This window comes from Fopius arisanus, unplaced genomic scaffold (assembly GCF_000806365.1).
Source record: "Fopius arisanus strain USDA-PBARC FA_bdor unplaced genomic scaffold, ASM80636v1 scaffold00053, whole genome shotgun sequence".
In the NCBI taxonomy this organism is placed as follows: Eukaryota; Metazoa; Arthropoda; class Insecta; order Hymenoptera; family Braconidae; genus Fopius; species Fopius arisanus.
The window spans coordinates 353,045-379,648 of record NW_011887792.1 but is presented as its reverse complement, the minus strand read 5'-3'; the positions used below and the strand labels follow the sequence as shown (position 1 = coordinate 379,648).

The 26,604-nt window shown below is 38.1% G+C and overlaps 6 protein-coding genes across 11 annotated transcripts in view; 3 read left to right on the top strand and 3 right to left on the bottom strand.

The window, feature by feature from the left end:
• Positions 1 to 327: 327 nt before the first annotated feature.
• Positions 328 to 4,727, bottom strand: LOC105268062 (pyruvate kinase). Of its 2 annotated transcripts, XM_011307323.1 has the most exons (5): positions 4,637 to 4,725; positions 3,125 to 3,160; positions 1,255 to 2,647; positions 1,037 to 1,193; positions 328 to 634 (listed from the first exon to the last, which is right to left on the bottom strand). In XM_011307323.1, exons 2-5 carry the CDS (start codon positions 3,149 to 3,151, stop codon positions 622 to 624), a joined length of 1,590 nt encoding a protein of 529 aa, XP_011305625.1. In that variant the 5' UTR covers positions 3,152 to 3,160; positions 4,637 to 4,725; the 3' UTR covers positions 328 to 621. The 2 variants fall into 2 exon arrangements, with proteins under 2 accessions (XP_011305625.1, XP_011305626.1); XM_011307324.1 differs by lacking the exon at positions 3,125 to 3,160 and having other exon boundaries at positions 4,637 to 4,727.
• A 160-nt stretch (positions 4,728 to 4,887) lies between these two features.
• On the top strand, positions 4,888 to 6,400 carry LOC105268063 (uncharacterized). Its single transcript, XM_011307326.1, has 4 exons — positions 4,888 to 4,979; positions 5,172 to 5,529; positions 5,621 to 5,728; positions 5,825 to 6,400. The coding sequence occupies exons 2-4, from the start codon at positions 5,177 to 5,179 to the stop codon at positions 6,141 to 6,143; spliced, it is 780 nt and encodes a 259-aa protein (XP_011305628.1). The 5' UTR covers positions 4,888 to 4,979; positions 5,172 to 5,176; the 3' UTR covers positions 6,144 to 6,400.
• LOC105268138 (sodium channel protein Nach-like) lies at positions 6,351 to 8,420 on the bottom strand. Its single transcript, XM_011307437.1, has 6 exons — positions 8,161 to 8,420; positions 7,883 to 8,098; positions 7,514 to 7,813; positions 6,764 to 7,339; positions 6,568 to 6,677; positions 6,351 to 6,515 (listed from the first exon to the last, which is right to left on the bottom strand). Exons 1-6 carry the CDS (start codon positions 8,373 to 8,375, stop codon positions 6,394 to 6,396), a joined length of 1,539 nt encoding a protein of 512 aa, XP_011305739.1. The 5' UTR covers positions 8,376 to 8,420; the 3' UTR covers positions 6,351 to 6,393.
• A 73-nt stretch (positions 8,421 to 8,493) lies between these two features.
• On the bottom strand, positions 8,494 to 11,229 carry LOC105268061 (sodium channel protein Nach-like). Of its 2 annotated transcripts, none has more exons than XM_011307322.1 (6): positions 11,014 to 11,229; positions 10,631 to 10,846; positions 10,103 to 10,402; positions 9,159 to 9,722; positions 8,937 to 9,046; positions 8,494 to 8,567 (listed from the first exon to the last, which is right to left on the bottom strand). In XM_011307322.1, the coding sequence occupies exons 1-6, from the start codon at positions 11,220 to 11,222 to the stop codon at positions 8,539 to 8,541; spliced, it is 1,428 nt and encodes a 475-aa protein (XP_011305624.1). In that variant the 5' UTR covers positions 11,223 to 11,229; the 3' UTR covers positions 8,494 to 8,538. The 2 variants fall into 2 exon arrangements, with proteins under 2 accessions (XP_011305624.1, XP_011305623.1); XM_011307321.1 differs by lacking the exon at positions 8,494 to 8,567 and adding an exon at positions 8,680 to 8,867.
• A 912-nt stretch (positions 11,230 to 12,141) lies between these two features.
• ttv (exostosin glycosyltransferase 1 ttv) lies at positions 12,142 to 17,913 on the top strand. Its single transcript, XM_011307320.1, has 8 exons — positions 12,142 to 12,767; positions 14,224 to 15,454; positions 15,532 to 15,733; positions 15,812 to 15,931; positions 16,066 to 16,296; positions 16,431 to 16,697; positions 17,016 to 17,266; positions 17,719 to 17,913. Exons 2-8 carry the CDS (start codon positions 14,571 to 14,573, stop codon positions 17,897 to 17,899), a joined length of 2,136 nt encoding a protein of 711 aa, XP_011305622.1. The 5' UTR covers positions 12,142 to 12,767; positions 14,224 to 14,570; the 3' UTR covers positions 17,900 to 17,913.
• Positions 17,914 to 23,201: 5,288 nt separating this feature from the next.
• Cda5 (Chitin deacetylase-like 5) overlaps positions 23,202 to 26,604 on the top strand; it is a 37,973-nt gene continuing 34,570 nt past the window's right edge. For 2 of the 4 annotated variants that reach the window (XM_011307318.1, XM_011307316.1), the window contains exon 1: positions 23,203 to 24,123. In XM_011307318.1, coding sequence (XP_011305620.1) covers positions 24,072 to 24,123 — 52 coding nt within the window. In that variant the 5' untranslated portion in view covers positions 23,203 to 24,071. Of the gene's footprint in view, positions 24,124 to 26,604 lie in introns of all 4 variants that reach the window. The other 2 variants (XM_011307317.1, XM_011307319.1) reach the window with 2 other exon arrangements.

Genomic DNA, 26,604 nt, shown 5'->3' with positions numbered 1-26,604 from the left:
AGAAACACGGGGGTAAAATGCCTCCGGAGGAAAGAAAAATGTCTTTCAATCCCTCTGCAATGCTACAACCCTTTTATCCCGAATTTTATTGGGGGGAGATTAGACCTGGTCAAGTGTAGGTGACAGTCGGTCATTTCTTTTGTTACATACGGCAGAAAGAACAAAAATCCCGAGAGTTTTATTACGGACTTAATCCTCCCGATGTCTCCCTGCAACCCGGATTAAAATCGGTGCAATGGATATTTTTCCATGACGAGTGTTTTCCAGAATTTCTTTCCTCGCACTGAGAAAATCCACTGGATGATCAATAAAAAAAATCGCAAACACTTTTCTCCTGTGATTCAATAATTTATTTAATGATAATCTCACCAACAATCATTTACAGATCTGAATGTATATTCTCTTATCATCACTGGTAAGCTCTAGAGCAGTGACATAATACTGAACCTAATGTTAAACCAGTTTGAAAGATCCTTGAAGCGCCTATGGGCTCTTGGAACGTAATATTATAATTTGATCTCTTTAATATGTTAAATGTAGAGTATTCACTGTGTAGACTCTGGATTACTCCTTCAGCTTTCTAATACGTCCTCAACATTGATCCAGCCAGCCTAATCGATCTTAGTCGACGGTCCTAGAATATTTTCAAGCAAAATTTCCACTCATTTCCCCAATTAATCATTTAAAAACTAGCCAGTTTTATTCCAAGATCTAAATAACAACAGAAGCATGCAAAAGTAGAAAACCATTTCGATTAATCAACAAAGCAGAAAAATACTAGAAAAATATCGAAAGAATTTATTTCCCTCGACATTCAACTATTCAACACAATCAATTTTTATTATAATAGAATGGACTAATAGACGAGAGAGACGAATAAGACATGCACAAGGTGTTAGAGAAATTTGAAGATTAATATTTCTACGAGTTCTTTGAAGTCCCTCCAGATTTATCTCATATGAGATCGTCATAGGAGTCTTCCTCACTAGATAGAGTACACACAGACTGATCAATAGCAAGATCATCCTCTACGTACACAACGCGAAGGGTATTTGTGAAGCCAGAACCCTGCTTCCATCCAGTAACCACCACGACAGTGTCACCGGTCTTCAAGAATCCACGATTTTTGCCAAAATTCAGTCCATACTGGACACGCAAGTCGACGTCCTTCAGCCAATCAGTAACTGGTGGCTCTGTAAAACAGCAATAATAATTACCACTCTGTAAACATCACGAGAAATATCGTCATCTCACCGGTATAATGAAGAGGTAGAATTCCTCGATAGAGATGTGCCTGTCTGGCGACCTGATGGAACCGGGTAACAGCGATAATAGGACACCGTGGCCTATACTTGGATATGAGATGAGCAGATCTTCCTGAAGTGGTGATGACAACAATAGCTGTTGCACAGCACTTAGAGGATGCCTCGACAGCAGCAATGGCAACTGCATGAGTTGCATCGATTGGAGGAATAGCTTTGCTCTCGAGATCATTGAAGAGCTGTCTGTGCCAAATTGCAGCTTCAGCCTCCTTGCATATATTGGCCATTGTGCGAACACACTCGAGGGGATAATCCCCTTTGGCAGTTTCTCCGGATAGCATAACGCAGTCAGCCCCATCGAGAATGGCATTGGCAACGTCAGATGACTCAGCCCTGGTGGCTCTTGGCTTCTTCACCATGGACTCCAGCATCTGAGTGGCGCAGATAACTGGCTTTCCAACTTTATTGCAACGGGATATCATGCACTTCTGGGCAAGGAACACTTTCTCAGGTGGAATTTCAATGCCAAGATCACCACGTGCCACCATAATTCCATCTGATGCCTCAATAATCTCATCGAGATTCGTCATCCCCTGTTGATTCTCAATCTTCGATATGATTTTTATATTCTTTCCCTTCTCCCCGAGAATTCCACGTATCTCAGACAGGGCAGCTGCATTCCTGATGAACGACGCGAAAATCATATCCACTTCCTGATCAACACCGAATTGAAGATCAGACTTGTCTTTCTCAGAGACTGCTGGCAGATCAACAGGAACTCCTGGGAGATTCACACCCTTCCTGGAGCCCAGTGTTCCCCCATTCTCCACAGATGTTGTGATCTGGTTGGCGGCAACTGCAGTTACGATGAGAGATATGAGTCCATCATCCACGAAGACTCGATTCCCCACCTTCAGCACCTTCGAGATGTTATCGTAATCGACCCAGACAGTGTCTGCATTACCCTTCTCCGAGTACGCCTTGTCCGTGGAGAGTTTGAAGGTCTGCCCCTTAACGAGCTCAACCTCAGCTGATCCACCGCCTTCCAGGAGGCCAGTACGAATCTCCGGGCCCTTGGTATCGAGGGCTATTGCCACTGGGACATTCACCTTGTTCCTCTCCGAGAGATTTTTCTGAGCCTGTCGGACATTGGCAATTGTCTCCGCGTGGTACTCGTGAGATCCATGGGAAAAATTCATCCTCGCGATGTTCATACCGGTCTCTATCATCTTCTCCAGCATCTCCACGGACCTAGAGGCTGGACCAATGGTGCAGATTATGCCTGAGAGACGGTAGAAAGCCGCACGAGAGCCAATGTCCAGGGCGCACATGTGGTCCAGGTGACTTTGCTCGGTTTGAGCTCTTGCACCCTGTTCTGTTGCCATCTGCAAGTATTTTGGGATTGATATCACGAATAAATCATGTCGCTTTGTCAAATTTTCTACTGCTGATGTCCAATGCACGTAGATAAATCAATTGATCAATTAATAACACCCCAGGGGCAAGCAATTACGTAAGAAAAAAAGTATGCGTTGAGGGAAAATGAAAAAAATATAAATAGACCGGTAGTCCAACGCCAGGTATCAGCTAGGTGAAACCAAAATAGAACTATAAAAGTATCAGAAATATTTTCACCATCTTGTCTACGGTATCAGTCTCACAAATCAAAACAAAAGCTCAACTAAATGCATAATAATAAAACAAAGAATTGCGGAGTAAATAGCGAAATCAACAGCAATTGTAGTAATTCTCATAATGGGCTGAAGAAAAAAAATATGTAAAAGACTGTGATTAAGCAACGAGAGTAGAAAGAGTTAAATTCTTTGGAAATAAAATTCTTGTTTCTTTCGTCGGACTTATACCTTATCGTCGACTGTAATCCAGACCATTTTCTTGGGCTGCGTGAATAAAGGGGAAAAAATACGAATTAGTGACGCGTTACAAGAATTTGTGATTTTTATTGAACTATTGATTTTATTTGCTGTGAGTGGTGACAAGATTAGACCAGATATTCTACTTTTGGAGGGATTTAACAGTCTTATCATTCGAATCGCTGATGTATCAACTGGGTGGAGCACAAGTCTGAGGTTTTGGTGTCTCTAAATATACTAACAGCATGTATTCATCACCTCAATCTCAATGAGAATTGTTTACAGAGGAAAAAAAAGTCCATGGTACGACGTGTATTCCACAGTTACGCTGCGATAATTAATTTCATATTCAATTAATCCCAATAAAACTTATCCCCTAATTGTTTCATCCTATTTTCATTCCAGTTAATTGAATTCTTCTGCGATTATTTATCTGGAATTAATTTTTCGGGGTTAATTCATCTAGATTTCACTTGACGTCTATGGATTTCGGGGTGGAAGTGTTATCTGAAAGTTCAATTAGCCGATTTATTGATGCTGTTAATTAGCTGGTGAAACGGTTATTAGACTGAATTACGAGAACACGTGCTGGAATAGTAGTGAATAGTGAATAATGAGTAATGAATAGTAAATGCGGTAATGAGACACTACTGATAACGCAAATGGAACTGGACACGTGGGAGGGAGAGAAAAATACCGGAAAAACGAGTGGCGCGATTGTGACGTAAAATACTTTGTTATGAATTCTCTGTTTATCCAGTTAAATATCATTTGAAGGATCTCAAGGTTAGGATGGGTTAACCGCGTGGGTGTCAATTCAGATTTATCTTAAATATTTAACCACATCTGTTCACTACAGCAAATAATTATTCCTGCGAATGCATTTCTTTGAGATTTCTCGCATTTATTTTTGTTTTCTTCTTCAATCCATACGTACATGAAGAAGAACTTCTGTAAAGTAAATTTAATCACAATAATATTATATTTAAAAATATTGAAAATAATTATTTGTATTGATATTTGTTGGATATTTTTTAATTACCAAATTCGGACAATTCGTTATTCTATTTTTCCCCAGTCTCTAATTATTCACAATTATTTCTTGAGACTTGTGGGATTTTGGGCGTGCGCATTATCACGTGAAAAGCGATTTATCACGGGACACGTCACAATTCAATTTTTCCACAGAAAAAAGAAAATGAACATTATGGGATTATTTTCCCAAACGATGTAGTAAAAAATACGGTTCTGCGAAATAGATTCAAGGTTTCGAGTTAACGAGTCATTGAAGGTTACATTGATATCGATTATCACATTCTAATACCACGAAAAAAAAATTAGAATAGAGGAAATAAAAAAACGAGGGGCACGAATGAATGTGAAATGATAGATAATTACCGGTGATTACCGGAATAACGATAATTTCTTGGAGATTATCAAATGACTTTGATTGGATTTGCAATGAAATTGCAGAGGAGGAGTTGCGGAATTTTTGTGCTTTACCTTGGAAAATCGATTCGTTGATGAGCTGGAGAAATGTAGAAAGATATTTCACGAGCAAAAGGTGTGAGATGCCAACGTTGACAGGGAGTACTTCGTTCTGAGGACAATGAAGGTCAACGTAATGGCGTCATACCGGCATTTGTCGGTGATCGTCGGCTAGAGGAATTCCGAGATTATCGACGACAACCGGGAGTTCCAGAAGACGCCGTCCAGGGCTCAAATTTTTTTTTCAATAAAAACAGAAAGACACACGTGGGTTCATCGATTTTTGGTGGGTCAGTTCGGGGATTAATCTCCAAGGCCCATGAGGAGTGGTTTGTGTATTGTGTTGCTTGAATAATTGGTATGTACACCTGTTATTTTATTTTTATTTTTTACTCCCATATTGAAAAAAAATCGATCAAGCATTGGGATAGGTTATAGACAGATCTTAAATAGTGTGTGAAATTTCATTCGTCTTAAAATTTTTTCGTCTCCTCACTATTCTGAATTTCTGTCATGATTTCATAATTCATGATTTTTTGTTTTTTTTTAGCAACAATGAAGGTCAGGACTGCCCAGGAGATGGAGGAGGAACGTGTGAGGACCCTCTACATTCGTCTGCCCCATCAGATCAAAAACATGGACGACATCCGTGACCTCATCTTCGGGGATGTCGAAATAAAATTGCCCAGACAATCGGGGAGACACTGCCACATCATCTTCCCGAGTGTCGAGGAGAAGCTGAAGAACATGAAAGCCCTGAAGAAGAAACTCATCGACAACAAACACATATTTCTTAGTCACGCCAAGGTCAAGGAGCTAGACGTCAAGCTTGAGAAGAGGAAGAAGTTGAAAAAAGTGAAATCTGTTGTGATTGATAAACCCAAGGATGAGGAGAAAGTCACGAAAATGTGAGCCTTATCGTTTGTTTTGAAGATTTATGCCTGTGGATATTTGTAAACACAGAGTTAAATTTTATCGTATTGATATTTCTGTTTTCAGCTGCTTCCTTCATAATATTCCAAATGCCGCGAGTGTCAAGGAACTCAAGGCGTTATTTCCAGAAGCCAAGAATGTTGCTATACTCTATAAACAGAGGCTCAAAAATCAGTGAGGGTTTTTTTAATTTTTATAGAAATGCAATTCTGTAAACTTGGGAAAATCCCCGGAGTCGATATTTTCATTTTATAATTTTTCATGTTCTAGCATCGAGGGAAGAACTGGAATTATTAAATTTCGTGACCTCCACACAGCTGCTGCGTACTTGAAGAAGGAACGTCCAATGCCGCTCTGCAGGGGAATCCAGCTGGAGATTCACAGGGACAAGAGGAGGCAGAAGAGAAGGAAGAAGGCAGAATCACTGAAAATTTATGGCGTGGATAAGGACGAGGGTGAGGCGAAGAATGAGGCGATTAAAAGCGCATCAGAGGACGAGGTCAAGAGTGAGTCTGAGGAGGAGGACGACGTGGAGGAGGTGCAATCACCTGGGGAGCCAGACAGTGAGGGCAGTAGTGAGGAGGAATAATTTATAGATCCCCTCCCACCGATAAACTGGTACATCCATTAATTCGAGAGTTACAACAGAGACAAGTGCACGTTGAACGTGAGAGGATGAATAAATATTTTAGAATTCTAGGATGTTTGATAATTATAGACTAATCAACTCCCACTATAATTCTGTTTAATTATTTATATAATACTTTCAATATTTCTTTTGTTTTTCGTTGAGTATCATGTGCATAGACTTGGAAATAATGAAATAAAGTTTGTGTTCTCTAAGAATTTGTTACTCGGCCCTTTATCACTCTGTAGACGTAGTACATCAGGAAGTAAATCATCTCGCACAATGAGATAAAGCTGCAGCCAAGAAAAAGACTGAAAACTCCTCCTAGTGAAGCTGTACAGAAAATAATTAGTTGAATCCATAAATAATCCTTTATCGTACTTACATACTAAATTAATCCATGAGAGTACGAGATCCCGTCTCAACAAAGTCGCAGTTTGCCTCGGAAATGTGATGTGAATGGCTGTGGAATTCGGGTAATTCTCGGCTATTCTACTGCAAGAAAAAAAAAATCCAGCTCTTGCATTCGATGGAATTTGAAATTTGTTATTGATAACTCTATGTGTATAATGAACAATTACTAAAAACTGGATGGATTGTGCTGCGCAGCATTCATAGGTGCTGCAGTGATGGCCACTAGGTAGCTGTTGCCATCGCAGACTGGGTAGCAGTTGCAGGGTTCATTCCTGAATGGTGTCTGCAGCACTCTAGCTTTCACTTTGGACAGACATGAAATGTGAGTAAAATTGCAAGCGATATCATCATCTTTAAAAACTGATGCGTAATAGGGTATGCAATCGCAGTACTCCTTCAAGAGCTTCTCGTGACAGATTGCGATGCAGTTGTCGAGTCTGTAGGTACTACCCCCTGCCATGGTGGTACGACAATCCCGTTCATCTCTGGGTAAATTAAGAACCTCTGGACTCGCTGTCAATATACGTCCGTCAACATATGCTATCGTCTCACTTCCCTGACGGGCTATGAACTCTCGGGATGACTGGCCTGGATACGAGTGGGAGTCATGAATCAGAACTCTCGTACCATCGCCGTAGGTAAGCGCTGCTATTCGGTCTAGGTCGCCGAAATTTTTCACGATCGCCGAAAAGATGAAATTGTCACCGAAAAAATTACTGTAGATGTCTTCACCTTGAGACCATCTAAACATTAATAAAAAAAAAATTTTTTGGTCATTTCAATTTTTATTCTAATAACCGCAAATAATATTTCTAATTGAATTAGAATTATAGATATTGCGAGAGGAGAAATCTGGAGGAAAATTAAAAAATGATTATCTGCTAAATTAATAACGTGGAAGAAGGGAAAGAAATTACCGAGTATCTCTTTCTGCGTAGACGTAGTTGAAGGAGCAGCACAAACCGTAAATTGTTTTCGAGGGTTTTATGTAGTGATGACAGGATTTCGATTCCCCCTGGAGCTGGCAGTGGGCGAGGTATTCGTCGCAGGATGGACTAAGTATCGAGAGCAGTCCCTCCATGCTGAGATTATTATAACTCATGACTGAATTGAGACGAAACATCGCGTGCTGGAAGTGATTCGTTGGAACATATATTTCTTGAGTGAATTGCAAGTCTGATAAGAACTGATTCCACTCCATCCCGAATGGCATCTCTCTGAAATCCATTAATTCCCCAAAATTTATTTCTTCGATTCTACTATTTTTTTATAAAAAAATTTATTACATTCTTTTTCCGTCTTTCTCGTACTGCTCAAGTTTGCGGGTACTGACGATAGTTGGATGGCATATCGTCACAGCGGGAAGTGGAATTTTGTGCGATGGGTAATGATTAGTGACGATTAAAGTCCTCATAGTGGCCTCTTTGTGTCTGTGATAAAATTTTTGAGCCAGCATTCCAGCTGATATCATTGATAGCACCACCAGGAGAAGCCAGACTGCTCTGAAGTCGAACAACAATTCGAGATAGATTTTTTTTTCTCGATAAATTTAATTAATATTTACCGTTCTCGTGGCGATTTTTTCCCACTCGTGTATCTGATTCCATGGATCGAGGATTCCTCAGCGAATTCATCGTACACTTCGCTCATTAAATTACTCGCATGTTGAAAAAGCTGCGGTTTCGATTTCGATTTCGATACCGTCGGGAACATTTTTAAATTCCGGAGTCCTAGGGGTTCTCCAGGGCGGGAGGAAATCTGTATTGTCTGGCAGTCCATGACGAAATGCGAGATTATCGGATTGAGTGGGAAAAATTGGGTGATTTTAATCGATCACCGTCCCCAGGTAATTATTCATAATTAATTTTACACAGCACGAATAATTTGAGTAAATATTCCGGAAGTCCACAGGCTCGGGAGAATTCAGGATATTTTTTATTCATCAACGGAATTTCGGGCGGAAGACATTCCCTAGGGACATGGAAAATGTTATTTACATTGGATGCGAGGACATGAAAACGAATAAATAATCATTCTCTCTGTAATTATAATTTTCGAAATGAATTTTATTTATTCTTCCTACGTGTTAATTATGGATATCTATCCAAAGAAAATTTAATAACTGTTGTATTTCATTTATTTATCATTGTTGCAAATTTGTTGTTCGACTCTTCATCAATTGCGAGAGGTAGCAGCTGAAGAAATAAATGATTTCAATTACTGAGATGAAGCTGCACCCGAGGAAGAGACTGAAAACTCCTCCGAGTGAGGCTGACGATGAGATAAAAATGATTATTCGGGGCAATTAATTTATTATAAATTATTTCTCTCGGTACTCACATACTAGATTGATCCAGGAGAGGACTAGGTCTCGCCTCAGCAGCATCGCCGTTTGCCTGGCAAAGGTGACGTGAATGGCTGTGACATTGGGGTATCTCCTGGCGATTCGACTGGAAAACAATAAAAATATCTCGACAAATAAATGTATTGAATTAAAAAGAATTGAAATTGTTCATTAATTGAGAGAAATTAATTTCATAATTTCTAATGCAATGAATTTACTAGAATTCCGATGGATTGTATTGGACGGCATTCATGGGTACAGCAGTGGTAGCAACTGAGTAGCTTGTCCCCTCGCAGTCTGGGAGGCAGTGACAGGGATATCCTCTGAAGGATGTCCTAGCAATTCGCGATTTCACCCCAGACATACACGCAACGTGCGTAAAATTGCAGATAGTGTCACTCCCGAGGATGACGGAGGCGTAAAGAGGTACGCACTGGCACTGGGACCTGGACATCATCTCGTGACAGTTGGCGAGACAATTGTCAAGTCTGTAGGTGATGCTTCCTGGGTCACTGGTGCGACAGTCCCGCTCCTTCTGGGAGAGGCTCAGGACCTCGGGACTGGCTGTCAGGGTATGACCGTCGATGTAGGCTGTCACCTCACTTCCTCGACTGGCTATGAATTCACGGGACGATGGGCCTGGGTACGTGTGACGGTCGTGGATAAGCACTCGGGCACCATCTCCGTAGAATAATCCTGAGATTCTGTCCTCGGGACTGGAATTCCTCAGGATTACTGATAACAGCGAGACCTCACCGTAAGTTGAACTGTAGTACTCTGATCTATTAAATAATCCCTAATTATACCAGTGGAACTCAAAAATTAATTTACAATTACTTGTGAACTTGAGAGTTATAAATATATTTATAATTCATCATTTTTGGAATTGGAAAATCATCAAAGATTGAAAGATCTATTTTTATTGGATGATTAATTCACTCTCAAATACTAATTAATTTAATGACTCGATTATTTTGAGCTTTGAATGGCGTTTTCTATTTAAAAATAAAGAAAATTGTTGATACAATATTTTCCAAGGCATGGCGTCAACAGTGACCTTCTCACCCATTGAAGAAAAATATAAATATCGTGATCCTCGACACAGTGCGTGTCGGAAATAACTCTGTTTCACTGACCATCGGATCATCATTACGGTAATTACTTTTGCTCGGTGGGCAAAGGGTCGTAATTGGCTGAGCAGCAGATTCCATAAGGTGTCATGGAAATTTTCAGATAACGACTGCAGGGTTTAATCTCACCCTGGGACCGACACAGGACGATGTAGTCGTCGCAGGAGGGACTCATTATCGATGTGAATTCGGATACACTCAGGTTGTTGTAGGAGACGATCCTGTTCAACCGGGAGATTGCATTCTGGAAGTGGTTCGTTGGAATGTACAGCTCTTTCAGGAATTGCAAATCATTCAAGAACTGGTTGAAGTCCAGTCCTGATGGCATCTTCCTGAAATCCATCGATCGAACCTGGCTAATCGAAATTTTATTCAATAATTATATTACCTGTCAAAATATTACGAGAAAATATTATAATATATTATTAATATATTATAATATAAATATATTACTCCACGGAAATATTTATAGATAAAATATTTATAGATAAATTTGTAGTCCTGGGGTTGAAGCGGTGAGTGATACGATGATTTATAAAAAATTTTCTTATTGAACTCACAATTTTTTGGATTCACGCATGTATTTATTGAGTCTATCGGCACTCGCTACTGTTGATTGACAAATTGTTACAGCTGGGAGGGGAATTTTCCATGAGGGATACTGATTTGATATCACCAATGTCCTCATATTTCCCTGTTTATGTCTGTAATAAAATTTCTGCGCCAAAATTCCAGCTGCTATCACTGACAAGATGATAAGAAACGCCCAGAGGATCCTAACGTTAAAAATCAGAGGAGTAAGTTCCAAATAACAAAAAATCATTCATTAACTATTTTTGCAATTTGAAAAAAATTGCCTGATGGCACAACATTTTTTGGGGGAAGGAAATATTTTATTTCCTTTTTTTATACCAGTGAGTAATTTTTATTTTCTGATGTGTACCGTTCAGGAATTGATTTACTTCGACTCGTGTATTTTATCCCGTGGATTGAAGATTCTCTCGAGAATTCTTCGTACACTTCACTCAATAAATTACTCGAATTATTTTTTAAACCGTGTCTCTTGCGTGGAGGAAATATCGGTAATGACCGATTTTTAAATCTAGTATTTCTACTTTGCAGTGAATTCCTGTGCGTATTTCGCGAATTCATATTGAAATACTGTGCGATTCACATTTTTATTGTTCAGTAATGAAAGTTCAGGATAGATCGATTGTTATTTTATCTCGATCACGAATCAACGATTACAGTTTACTGATTGCATCGATCACGCACGTGTTGTCAAACAATTTGTATTTTATTATTCACCTCGTCGAGTCAGTTCACTCCATTATTCAAACGGAATTTATCACGGTAATTTTTTCATTGAATTATCAATGCACCTGAGCAATTTGTCCTTGAATTTTACAACGCTGGAAAAATCCTAAAATCATCAATTCATAAAATAAAATTCACACAACTATAACAATAATAATAACACCCCCAGAAACAATTATTCAATTCAATTCAAATTTTCAATACCAAAATAAAATCAACTGCTTCGAAAATGCCAAATAAGGTCATATTCGTTTATATCTCGTCGAGACGCATCGATTTCATGTATCGAAAATTCGATTTGAGCGATTTTTTTTTCGATTTAGAAAAACTCGATTTTTTCGCTTCCTATGGGTCGTAGCGCGAAAATACGGCCAGATTCGTGACCGTACGATGATATTTTTTGAGGGTCTACAGGGACTGGCATTTATGTCCCTGTAAAACGCGTTTTTTCTGGGGAATTTCCTCCTGTTGGGCAAAAATCCCTCCACCCTGGCCTTAACGGAAAAGGATAAAACAAAAGGGTTGCTAGATATTTGGCGGTGGGATATTGTGGGTGAGCTATGGGGGGTGGGGAGCCGATTTTGATTTGTAAACCGAAAGTTCCCGCGCGTGTGGCGTGCGCGTCGGCGCGGCGTCTCCCCCCCTAGCGCCTGCCATTTTGTCAGTGAGTGGCGCGACGCCGTGTGCGTAAAAGAGAGCTCTCGCCATGCGCACAACCGATGAAAACTCCATCACGTGATGATCATCAGCCGTCCCTCACCCCAAACAGCTATTTTCTAATCTCCACAACCGGAAGGTGTCAGTGCAGTACCTCAGATTGTCGTTTAACCCCCCAATTATTCACTCACCACCGAGCAATGACATTGTCATCATCCTCACACGCACAATCACTCAACATCTCAAGGAAAAATCCGGCAATTGAACGATGCCTGGTGGAATAGCTGAACCCCCGGTGAATTCTTCTGCGTTCTTTATCGGAAGTTAACCTAAAAGTTCACGGAGTGCTCAAGGAAATACAAACGTCACTCTTGATTTTCCATAATCATGAGAATAAATTAGTGCAGTGCGACTTATCGTGTTTGTTGTGTAAACGAAAATGATCGAATTGGTTTATTTGGCGTCAACTGCTGATCCAACATTTTTTCACATTTACTCCCTTTGTTGGCATAAATCAGGAATTCGCTACGTGTGCGACATGTGTGATGGTGCAATTAATATAAGTGATGAGTAAGTGACACGGGGAAGGGATTGATGTGTGGGTTCAGTGCCATTGGGGGTTAATGAATTTGTGATTTGCTCCATGTCGCATTCTGGAGACACGAGTCGAGCTCGTCGCCGTCGGCGAGTATTTGCTTGGCTGTTTGCACCGATTTTCCAAAGGTTCGTTTTTGGTTCACTATTTTAATATATTCTATTTGAATTGACAGGGAGAAAGAAATCGTAGCGCAGAGGGTAGACTGGAATTTGTCCATCCAATTCTCAGTTTTTTAAAAATATCTTCTGATCTATGGAGTCAGGAGGATTTTATCTAAAAAAATACCGTTCCATTTTCCCCCCTTTTTCTTATTTTTGTTTTCCATTTATCTCTGCTCTTCTCTATTTTTATCTGTTTGACTTGAGGAAAACTGGTTATTCCAATGTGATGGGATTGATTTTAATTCTCTTGAGCTCAACTGCAGTGAAATATAGATGAAAGTCATTGAATAATAAATTTTTATTTCCCCAGTTTTGTAAAGGTTCATTTTTTATTATTTGAGAATTGTCTGTCATAAATATTTGTTGTCAATAACAAAGAGACCTGGGATTCTCTATAAAAAAAAGTTTTTCTTTTTCTAAAATACCATCTTCCTTTTCATTTATTTTTCATTGATTGACTCGTGGAAAACTGGTTTCGATAGAACGATCGAGGCTATTTCAATACGATATGATTGATAATAATTTACTCGAGATCAATTGAAACTGAAATAGAAACTGAAGTTGTGCGATAATAAATTTGAATTGCACTGGACTGAAAGAACTCTTTAAATCGGATTCTATGAATTCGTCACGTTCTGTGACAAATAGAATTTCTGTGGAAATTGTTTTCAGAAAATATGTTTTATTTATCCGTTGATGTTTCCTTCCTCGGCAATTCTTAATTCATGCACTTCTGTTGTTTGAAATCGGTTATGAAGTCTTTATGCATTATTCGACGTGAATAATACGTGCTCCATCGACTGGAAACAATCTGAAATGCAAAACCTTTATGAATTCCTTTGATAAATTCAGAATTAATTCCCGGCGAATATTCTACGGTTCAGAAAATATTTTTTATGCATGAAAAAGACGATGGGTCTTCCTTCCATTCAATTACTGGAGCACTTTACTGAAACCAAAAGGGGACAACCGATTTATTTCAAAACAATTCGTCTTATTTCTTATCTTCACTTTTTCATTCATCCACTTGAGAACAATAAAACCCCTGTCTCATCCACTTTTTTTATCAGCCCCTCTGCAAAATCGTGAAATTAAATGATTCTTGAATTTACTGCGAATTTATTCTAATACATTTAAGTAACGAAATTGTAAACTAGGATAAGTACATTTTTATCGAGATCCCGTTTTTAGCCGATATCTCGGAATTGAAGGAACATACCGATTTTATTGTATAAACATTTTTTGTGGAAAAAGATGAGAGCTACAAGAAAGGTATTCATGAAGATATCGTTATCTGCACTGAATTCCGAGATATTTTCCAAAAAGTGGCCTCGAAAAAAATCACTCATTCCAGTTTACCATCTCGCCACAGCTTTAATCCCCGAGAAAGTTAATTTATCCGCTATTTTTCATATTTCAGCAATATTCCAATGGAACAATTCATCTAGTTTCTCCCGCGAATTGCCATAAATCCAAGACAACATAAACATTGCCATAAAATAAATATCAAAAGTCTATAAAACGCTAAATAACTGTAAAAACGTATATCAACGACTGAGTACCATTTTATATTTAATCTTAAAATGTTTTTAATATACCGCAAAAATAATACTATTAATATAATCCCAAGAGTGGATGGAATAACCGAAAAAAATGGCTGTCTAAAGGAAAAATAATAAATTAAACGTGAATAAAAGAGGAAAGGAAGAGAAAAAAAAAAACTGAAAATAGCAAGACGTGAAAAATAAAAAAACTAAAGATAAGAAAATGCAAGCCAAAAAACGATATCTGTTGCTATTCGTGACGTGTGCATTTCTCGGCTACTGTTACTTCGGTGGTTATCGCTTAAAAAGTTCAAACTGGACAGAGGATAAAAAATTATACATAAGTAATATGCCATCGTATTTGACAATAAATGAAAATTTTTATGACAAAGATACACGTACGAGTGGTATAAACACACTGATGTACAATGCTGTGAAGAATTGCCGCATGGACACGTGTTTTGATTATACAAAATGTAAAAATGGATTTACAGTGTATGTTTATCCGGTGGAGGACACGATAAGTCCAATATACCAAAAAATATTGAACGTTATCACAGAGTCACGTTATTACACATCGGATCCATCAAAAGCATGTTTATTTGTTTTGTCCCTTGATACACTGGATCGTGATCCACTGTCCATTGAATTTGTACGTAATTTGCCGACAAAATTGATGAGATTGGCCCACTGGAATGATGGGAGAAATCATTTGATCTTCAATCTTTACTCAGGCACATGGCCAGACTATTCCGAAGACTCATTAGCCTTTAATATCGGTTATGCTATGCTCGCTAAAGCAAGCATGTCTACCTCACGTTTGAGACCTGAATTCGATGTATCGATACCACTATTCTCCAAACAACACATGGAGAGAGGTGGTGAGCCTGGACAAGCCATTGAAAATAATTATCCAAGTGTTAAAAAATACGTAGCTGCTTTCAAAGGGAAGAGATACGTTCATGGTATTGGATCGGAAACAAGAAATGCTCTTTATCATCTTCATAATGGCAAGGACCTAGTTTTCGTCACAACGTGCAGGCATGGAAAGAGCTGGCGAGAGCTCCAGGATGAACACTGCCAGCAGGATAATCAGGAATATGATACGTAAGAATTCTAGAATCTATCTCGGCTTTTATTTTTTTATCTCGAAAATTTATATGCTATATTGTCTGGCTTTCTAGGTACGATTATGAGGTACTTCTGCTTAATTCGACGTTTTGCCTGGTGCCCAGGGGTCGTAGACTCGGCAGCTTTAGATTTCTTGAGGCACTCAGGGCTGGATGCATTCCTGTGATTCTAAGTAACGGATGGGCATTGCCATTTCATGAGAGAATTGACTGGACTCAGGCGGTTATTTTTGCTGATGAGAGGCTGCTGTTACAAGTTAGTACAAAATAAAATTTCACTCTTCTCCGTACTCAAGGGAACAATCATAATTTATTATTTATTATATTTTTACAGATACCTGATATTGTCAGATCAGTATCGAATAGTCAAATACTTCGATTGAGACAGCAGACGCAATTTTTGTGGGAGAGATATTTTTCGTCTATTGAGAAAATCATCTTTACTGTTTTTGAGGTGAGAATTTATTTCATTATGATTATTAATTATTAATTCATTAGTTAATTGGGGGTAATAATTGGTATCGACTCTTTATTTCGTTGCTGGTGAAGTTGTAATGGTTTAATCGATAATTATTGTTTGTTTTGCAGAACGTGAGGGAGAGGTTACCATGGGAGGGAACTCGTGAGAAATTGACGTGGAATACATATCCTGGTGCATTAGCCATTTTACCACAATTCGCTGATAGCCAGCAGGAGCTGCCCTTCTCAAATCATGAGCCAGGCAATCAGTTTACAGCTATTATCTATTCACAGTTGGGGTCAACAGCTGTTCTTTATCGTCTATTACGAAGCGTCGCGAAAAGTAAATATTTAGATAAGGTACGGCTGCAAGTTTTCCGAGTATTCTATAAATACTTATGTTCAAATAAATTTGGAAATTCCTGAGAGATGGGGAAAGGATTTTTAGTTTGTTTTTGGAGCACTTGACATTTGGATTTGCTATTCGATTTCAGATTATTTTACTGTGGAATTCTGACATTCCTGTACCGAGGAGACCTCGTTGGCAGGGGATTAAAGCGACAATTCATGTTATTGCTGCCAATGGCATCTCCCAGAGGTTTCATCCTCATCCCCAGATCAAGACTAGTGCCATATTATCACTGGATGAGGACGCCACCTTGAATACTGATGAAATAGACTTTGCTTTCGTCGTGTGGCAGTCGTTTCCTGATCGGATTGTCGGCTATCCGGCGAGATCGCATTATTGGGATGACTCCAAGGTGAAATAACAGAGAAATTCATAATTTCAGTGATTTGTATTTTTTTCTGAGTCAGTTTTAAGCCGATAACTCGAAATTGAAGGGAGATAAGGATATTTTCATGCATACCTTTCTTGTAAATCTCATTTTTTTCTACAAAAAATGTTTATACAAAAAAATTGATATGCTCCTCCAATTATGAGATATTGTCTAAATACTGGGCGATAAAAATTCAATTATTTTAATTTATCGTGTCGTTACTAGAACAGCATCTGGCTGATGCCAATGAGTTGAAGTACGATTTTGCAAGTCTTCAGATGTCAATTTGAATAATTTCAGCGATCGTGGGGCTACACGAGCAAATGGACAAATGATTACAGTATAGTTCTGACAGGTGCGGCATTCTATCACCGTTACTACAATACTCTTTACACAGAATTACTCAGCTCAACACTCCACAAGACAGTAGAACAATCCCAGAACTGTGAGGATATACTCATGAACTTCTTGGTCAGCCACGTGACACGACGACCTCCCATCAAGGTCACCCAGAGAAAATTGTACAAAGATACTACGGCAGCTGGAATAAGGTAAAATTAATCAACAGCTGTGTCTCGATTTTTCAGTTATTATCTATTTTTTATTTCTAGTCGTCAAAGCATTTTTGTTGGTTCATATAATTTTTTGCATTAGTTAATGCAGATTTTACTGAATTTCAATTCGATAACGTCGAAATTCTCTTGGAATTTTTCGCTATTTTTGATCTCGTGATCAGGAGGCCTTCGGATGCAATGAAAATGAAAGGTTGAGGCCTCATTCCGACGTCGATAGGCATAAGTCAAATGTGACATTCTTGTCTTTACGTGCCTCATTATTTACATGGGGAATTAATTCTATACAAGAACGTTCCTTGACATTTCTGTTTCAAATCAGATGGTGTAGAAAATATTTTACGGATTTATTCCCTATGAAAATGAATGCGGAAAAATTGAATGAAAATGGAAAAATGTTTAATGAGGTTGGTGTTTCAATATTATTTCAGATCATCGTGGAACGATCCGGACCACTTTATTCAGCGTCAAACCTGCATGAATACATTTGTTGCTGTTTTTGGTTACATGCCTCTCCTTCGTTCAAACATGAGACTGGATCCTGTGCTGTTCAAAGACCCCGTCAGTAACATGCGCAAAAAATATCGACAGATTGAATTAGTCAATAATTAATATTCTCCCCATCACGTTTTTTTTTACAAAGAGAAATTTATTTTTGATCCATTTTTACGAGGTATCGTGAATTTATTATTGTTTTTGCTCGATTTTTTTTTTCGAATCGTTTAGGTTTTTTAAAGTTTAATTTTTCATTCATTTTTTTTTGGGCTGATTTTTCGTATCTTTTGTACGAGTGGAGAAAAATGAACGAAAAATAAAAAACTCGGAAAGGATGAATTAATCGTCTGGATTCAATGTACATAAATCGTTTCACAGATATTAATAAATAAATCATTATTTAACAGATGGTGGATTGGTGCGCTCCTGTTATCCTGATCTCCTCTATTATTTTCCCGTCCTCATGTCCTGATCCAGACCGTTAGTGATTGGTGAGTAGTTATCGTTTAATTCAAGGATAGACTGGGGAGAAAGTCCATGCGATGAAATTGCGTTTTGAGAAATTCTGGCGCATGCTGAGAAAAATTCATTAAATCACGCCTCATTGGAATTGTTGACAGTTGTCAGTTTTTTTACGGGGTAACGGATGTAAAAGTTTGAATGATTGGGAGCAATCAAGGTTGTTTGAATGTAGAGCAGAGTCCAATAATCAAGTCGATATTAAATACTTCAGGCATTTTTTAATACTTACAACTCAGCATTAAATAATAGACGGAAGTGTTCTCTTAAAGAAAAAAAATTATTCCACTCAATCATCGATTGACTTTCATATTTGAAAAGAATTAAAAATATCAGTCATTCCCACTTTTATTATATTTAATTAATTCCTCTACTGTCACTTGAATATAAAGTTCATCGCATGGAATTCCGTAGTGAAGAGGGTTCAAGATTTTCGAGAATACCCCCTAATCTAAGAGAGATACAGAAATTTTTATAGATTCCCTTTTTCTACCTCAAAATCCATTCTCCAAAAAAGGTTATTACCAAAATTTCGCTATTTCCGTTGGATTGCGAGATATTCCTCAAAATGGATTCGATACAGTTTACCTCTCCGATATAGTAAGAATCCCCGATAATTAGCAATATCGTCTGTAATTGCGCAAAAATCGTTGGCCTTCGGTGCACAATTGCCCACACATATCGCAATGCGAAAAAGGGAAGAATAGTGTTGGTTAATAGTGGCAATTGATGTAAAAGACGTGGAATTGATTGAGGGCGTAGCCACGGATCCAGGACGCCTCGAAGGTCTCGATTTCGCATTTACGTGCCAACTCGTATCAAAACGTTTTACACATGTCGCAAATACCCTTTCATTATCAACCTGCAGTGCGTAATACGTCCACTCCGATCAATTATGATCGCTTTTCCCGGGAAACTGGCATTTTATCGCGATGCATCAACGCACAAATGGAAAAGCGAGAGGTGTGATAAGAATCGAATCAGTACTTTACATTCAATTCTTCTCAGAGATAACTTTTGATTCAAACGATTTCACTCTAGAATTATCTCTGTAATCCGAGTAGTGTAATAATATATAAATTACGAAGGGGATCCCCTCGGGGTGATCACACAATCGGTAATTAACGGGTTGAGGAAATGTTTGATGATGTTTTCACGGGAAATCTCATCAGTCACAAAAACAAGCACCTGCTGGCCCTTCTATAATCAAAATAATTATCCTGCCGACGCGTTACGTTTTATCTCCACCGATGATATCATCTCTGATTTGATAATTAGAATAATTTCATTTTTTATTCTGAGAAATGGCCCCGGTAATTAGCGAGTTTGGCGGAAGCGTCGAAGGACTTTTTCGAAGGGATTTTCTCTTACGACATGAAATCATCGATTTGGCCCGTGCTATTGTAAAAAAATCCCCTTTTTTTAATGAATTATCAACAATTCAAATTAGAATAATTCATTGACAATATTAGACCGCGGGAAAGTTTCTCGAGCTCCCAAAACCCACACCCAATATCGCACTCAAGTCGTTACGTTTCGTCTTTTATCTATTGACATAATTTCACTTTCCTTCGCATATCCGTCTCTCACCGCCGTAAATTGATCTGATAAAATGATTGATGGGATATCCAGTGGGCATTGAAAATCGTGTCCCAATGGCGCGTGACCACCAGTGAAAAACGGAAGTAACGAAAAATCACGTAACGAGTGCACACGTTTGTACTTGAGTGAATGTAGAGTACTTTAGTCCGGGTTTATATCGTCCCACGCTTGGTTTCTGGTAGGACACGATGGAGACAGCTATTTGCACACTTGCGAAATTCCAAAATGGCTAAATAACTGTTTATCCACTGGTCTGTGAATTAATGTCAACATTCCAGATAACAATCCCTCGCCGGATTATTTAAAAAATTTCTCAAAAAAATTCTACTGCCGATTTAATTTTCGTTTTATCGTCATCGTAATCGTCATCGTAATCGTTATCAGATATTATTTAGCAGATTCGTTTGGATTCGTTGGAAAATAATAAATTTGCAATGATTTGGTCGAGGTAAATTATTTTGTTGTTTGATCGGCAAAAAAGGGGACCTTCTCGCCTCGATCACGTACTAAAAACCAACGGCTCGTTTTTCTTGACTAGTGTCCGAGCTAACTGCTCGTTATTACCATTGAAAATGGAAAGCAGTAATTATCTCATAACCGAATAAATAAGTGATGGAGGTATTGGTAATCGGGTGCGTCACGCGCGAAAGAATAGAAATCGTTTGAACTAGTGAATATTGACCCCTTTATTTTCAAGTTCTCGATTCATTATCGAAAAATGAGAATTGAAATTCCGAGTGAAAAGACTTTCTTGCTGTTAGAAAATTTATAAAATTGAATATCCGTTCTGACGGAAAAATTATTTCTCCAAATTTCGTGGGTCAGTTAATTATTTAAAAAATTATTAATTAGAAATTAGTGGGGATTCCCTTGGGCGTGGAGACAATACGAATCGGTAATTATGACTCGGCGATGAAAGGCTTGAGATAATAATGTGAAAAGGGATTAAAAAATTCATTCAATCATTCGAACCAGCAATTCCTTTTCCTCATTGTAAGTCTTGAAAATCCATTCCCTCATGACGATGTGTATCAGGTACTTGTGTGCGTTCGTCAAGGCAAAAAGAAAGGTTAATCTTAGGTAACTGATGGATATCAAAACGCTAAATGCTCGGGTTTGTAATAGAGTTGCATAAATGTGAAGTCAATTCTGAGTCTGGAATTTATTTGAAGCCGAGAAAAATCGTTCCATTCACACCGAGAGAAAAAATTATATCTCCCAAGTACCCACCCCAAAAATATTTAACACTCATCAATTTGATTTGCGACAATTTAAAAAGATGAGAATCAATTTTCTGTCGGCATTTTCGTCTTACGGGTAATTGAATAAAAAGGAATTGCAGATACGGCCCTTGACATTATCATCTTCCCCTCGGCGGTCTGGAATAATTATTTTAAAAATTCATAATCGGTTGTTCAGGGAAATTAATCTATCCTGTTTCACCGCAACAGGACTTACCATTTAAAAGCTCGACTCGAGTTTAATTGCGTCGTATGTTCATTTAGCCCGACATCCGGTTGTTTGAGGACAATGAAAATACTGGACTCTCGAGTTTTACGGCTTGACATTGTTGTGAATTATGAATTTATGCGAACGGGCTGATTTATTTTACTAATTAATGACACTTAATTATTCCTCTCCATTGGATTTTATAAAAAAAAAATCTTCCGGCTTTCCACAACTCAATTTTTCGAGTACAAACTTAAATAAATAAAAAATCCATTGATTACCCAATTATTTATTCGAATTAAAATATTTTTAATTAACGTAATTAGTATTTTTATTAATAATTTAATTGCGGCATTGATGCGTAATAATTAAGACGTTAGGGAGCAGTGAATAAATAAATAAATGGCTAGAATTTTGATATTTCTCGAAGCACAAGAGTATTGGAGACGCGTTGGTAATTGCCCCCTCCGAATAATTGCAATTAATCACTCGGTACAATTAACAGAATGAATAATAAATTCCCACGGGATGACATCACAAAAGAAACCTCCGAACCCGCGGCAAGACAATCTAAAAATTCTCCCATCCCTGCAAATCTTGAATTCCAATTATGCCCAGATTTGGTGGAATTAATTATTCAATTATTCTTCTCGTTGCGTAATTGACTGGAGGAGGTACTCACGTGTATTTCGCATCGGATTATTCGCTCGTTGGTAGAAATAATCGTGAAAGGAGATAAAGGAGCTGATAGTTATTGATGATTATAAAATAAATATAAATAAAATCATTAAACATTATTTAATTGCAATCGTAACGCTGATATTTTCAACATTTTTTAGAATTTTTAGAATTTCAAAAAAATGCGGAGGGGAATATAAAAATTTGGCTAGATTTTTTATCGGATATTTTCATTCGTGCGGCCGCGCCCTTTTCATTCTAACACGATTCAACTGCAATGAGTACTCAGGGTTAATTTGTTTTGCGTTTTTTAATTTTTTCACCGGTGGGAAAACAACGCTCGTAAAATTATTGATTAATTCTCGATCAGCTGGAAACATTTTATGGATTATTAATGGGACGTTTCCGAGGGTGTGAAGCTGCTAAATTGCGCAAGAGCTAACGATTATTTAATGAGGATAATTGGATTTTCAAAATGACGTTCGAGGTTTTGCTGTTGAGAGGAAAAAATTTATTTTGCCTTGACAGTCGAGTTGAAACGATAATCCAGGACTCGATTTAAAATCGCCTCGAGGTCCACGTGAAATAAACAATCGGCGATTTGTTAATACATTCGAGGCATCTGTGATACGCTATTTATTTTTGTTTTTAATTTTCCTCCGTCAATTAAATTCGGCATTAAAATTCCATACTTACCAGAAATTTACAGTTCTCCGTAATTTTACCATTATAAATGCTACATCAATCTTGAAAATTATTCCAGGACTACTCAAGACATTCATCAATGAATTATCATTATCATTATCACTTTGGAGTTGTTGAAAGTGTCCCGTGCAATTTACAGTGAATTTTTTTTTTTGAGTGAAGGCCGAGTGAGTGAACAAGTGAAGTGCCAGTAAAAGGAAAAGTGGAAAAATTGAAACTGATGTAAATTGATTTCAAGTACGCGATCGAGTACATGAATATGTGCAACGCAATCACTCCCCCTTCCTCTCCCTCTCACCCCTCCCCCCTCCCCTCGCCCCTGCCTCCCCCACAGAATTCTAAAATCTTGAAAGAAATTAAAAAAATCGCGAATTACCAAAAATTCCCGAAAAAATGATAAATATTTATAAAATTCAATGAATTACCAGAAAAATAATTTACATTTGCAATGAATAATAATGAAAACAATAATGAATATAAAATAGAATTCAATCTGATGATGTGTGGAAGCAAAAGAAATAATTGAAATAATCGATACGTAATAATTGATAAGTAAATCGATAGATCGAATGGAATAATGATGAAAACCCGTGGAAAATCGATGTGGTGAGGAAAAGGAAAAGTGTAGAAAAAAAGATTTTCTCAGGGGGGGAGATTGGATGTCAGATGGAATCTGGTGGTGGCAGAGCTTGAATGCTCCCCTCCTGGCACCAGGTATTCCATCTCTTCCAACACTCCCTTCTTTGTTACACCAGCTTAACGATAGAAAGGTGACTCCTATGCCAGGACCAGGGGGAGGAGGTATTGAGCACGCCTCGAGAACTTATCCCAGTCCCCTTTCTCTCGTCGTCACCGAAGCATATGTTTTTCTCCAGCAATACCTCAATGGCCCACTCGAGGTACTGACTCGGTTCCGTACCACATCGTTCACCAAAATTATCAACGATTATTCACCGATAAATCCACCCCATCAACCCTGACCACCTCATCCACCCCATCCACCTCAATTCACCCCATCCGATCCTCGATCTCCTCCTCGCCGCGGGTGAGTGAGTGGAAAAAGTCATTTTTTATTTTTATTTTTCAATTGTTCAATTGTCAGTCGGTTGGAGATCAGTGAAGGATTCAGTGGCCGAGAGCTCGGAAAATCGGTAATAAGTTTTGGAGAAACGCACACGGAGTTTCACCTGTTTGCGGCACGCGTTTTATTTTTCTTTTTTATGCCTGCGGGGAGTGACGTTGCACCGGTTGCTGATTTTATAGGGGGAGAATTAGTTTTGGTTTTATTTTGGGGGGTGATTTTTTATCTGTGCTTTTTTGTGAGTGATAACACGAGATGCTGATTGTCAGCGGTTTGCTGGTCGTTCTGGCGGTCGTCTCCAGAGTGGGTGAGTGATCTATTTATTTATTATTATTTATTTATTATCATTGGGAAATCCCCGAGAATTGGAAAATTTTGGTGATGTTATCTTGAAAAATCGACTAATTAAGAAATAATTTAAATAAATAAATCAGTCAAGTTCAATGAGTTCAATTAATTCGACTAGTGGTTTTTCTCGAGAACAGTTTTCCGTGAGTATCTCGGAATTGAGTAAAAAAATCGATATTCTCGTAATGACCATTTTCGAAAAGGAAATCGAGAGCTACAAAAAAGGTAATCATGAAAATACCTCTATCTCCCGTCAGCTCCGAGATATTTACCGAAAACTCTGACCCATCGCTCAAGTTGAAGAAATAATTTCAGGGATTTCCCCAAATATTTCTGTAAATAATAATTTTAATGAAATCGTTAATGACGACACGGTCACGTTCTCCTCACACTTTACCTAATTGAAAACCCGTTTACCACCGGTCAAACCTAGTGACAGAATTTTAATTCACCTCGTGGACATTTCAGTGTACCAATTGCCAATAGCATTTTACCCTAGAGCACGAAAAGAATATGCAACTCCTGAAAATGTCAGTTTACGTAATCCAACGAGATAAAAAAGATAAAGAGCTAATCGTTGGATAACCGGTATCACTTGTAGGAAATCGGACTCATTACTGCAAGTCCCGAGGGCCCAATTTTTATTTAATTTATCCCAGAAAAAAAAAATGTGTTCTATTATTCAATTTTTTTTTTTTTTAAATCCTGTCAGTCAGTCTGATCTATAGAAATAAAATTCGGCTCAAAATAGTCGCTCGATATAAAATTCGCCTGGGGGCAAATCCATCGGATTCTATCGAGAATTTCGCAATTCCCGGGGTTCACTCGTTTTATTTTTATTGGTCACAATTTTTTATTACGTAAATACGTAATACGCGATTTAGGTGGATCAAGGGATCGTTTTTCAACGGATCGATCAGGTATTCCCCGGGATCGGATTGATTGAATTAGGATTTGATCGGGGGATAAAGTCCGGACTTGAATTGTTATTGTTTTTTTTGAGATTCTCTTCTTTTCACTTTCGTTTTGCTTGAGTCGGGATTTTCTCGGGGCCTCGGAGGATAATAACGTGGGATTATTCCACCCAGTGGGTGGAACTGTGAGATAATTAGACAATTGTTCTTGTTATTTTACATTTGGTACTCCACGAGTGAATGAGAGACTTCGAGATTTAGGAATATTTTTCGGGAGTCGATTTGCGTAATTTCTGTTTAAACAAATTTATTATCTCCTGATAATTGAAGATAGAAATTTCCGAATTTCCGTGGATATTCAGCTCGGATAATTCATTCAAACAAACGATAAATGAAAATGATTTAAAAAATGGAAGCTGTACTGCGTAAAACCGCGCGCTTACCGATCAATTAAATTCTATTTGCACTAGGTAAAAATGAAGTAGCCCGCAAAAGTTCAAGGTAATCGGGATTGATAAACGCGTCATTGCGGAAAATTTCCAACTCTTTCTCTTTAAAATACCCATAACAGCTAAAATGACCTCCACCGGAGCATTTCCTCCCCTGAATAATAAATTGCCACTAGCATTTTATCTCAGATTTCGACAACTAGATAATTTTCAAAATAATTTCCGCGGGTGTACGTGCAACGTCTAAACGTCAAAAAGAAAAATGGGAAATCCGGGGGGCAAGTGAAAACTCGGACCCGAGCACAAAAAGACATTTCGGCAAAATAATTTTTTAACTATCGCTGAGGTAACACTGAAAAATCCCGCAGGATCTTGCCTAAGAATAAAAAACAACAGACGAAACGGAACAACAATTGAAATTCCTTTTACGATGGACAAAAGACTATTTCTGTCCCACCTTGTCATTATCCTTCCGCTAAAGTTGCGCAGAAATATTATTACTCGTAGGATTCAACAACGGCCTCGAGACCATTCGCTAGTCGAGTCTGCTCTACATACGAAAAACAATGAAATTTTCCTGAAAAATTGTTGCTTAATTTTCCCGCAAAACCCGAGAAATACTTCTTTTTTTTTTATCACTTTTTTCGTACCTCGCAATTAGTCCCTGCGGAGAGGTTGTAAATTAAATTTGTCTAGATCTTTTGAAACCATTCCCCGAATTTTCCCCAATAATCTAATCCACGATTATTAATCCGCGATTATCATTGAGAAGAAGAAACAAGTTCCACAATTAATTCCACTTACCGGTAAATAATTTAAACAAATATCTGCATAAAACTGCAATTTCCTCAATAAAAAAAAATCAATTGCTCATTATCATATGCCATCAAATCGCGGTGATATCCGTCGTCAATAATTCATCCGACGATAATAACCTCGGAATTATCCAAGCACTTGTACCTTCTCTCTTTAATTAATTAATTGAGACAAGGAAAATAATCATCGACTCGTTTGGCGCTGTAAAAATTCACGAATTCCCCGCGAACGCTAAAAAATCAACCGCCCCTGTTGTCGGTT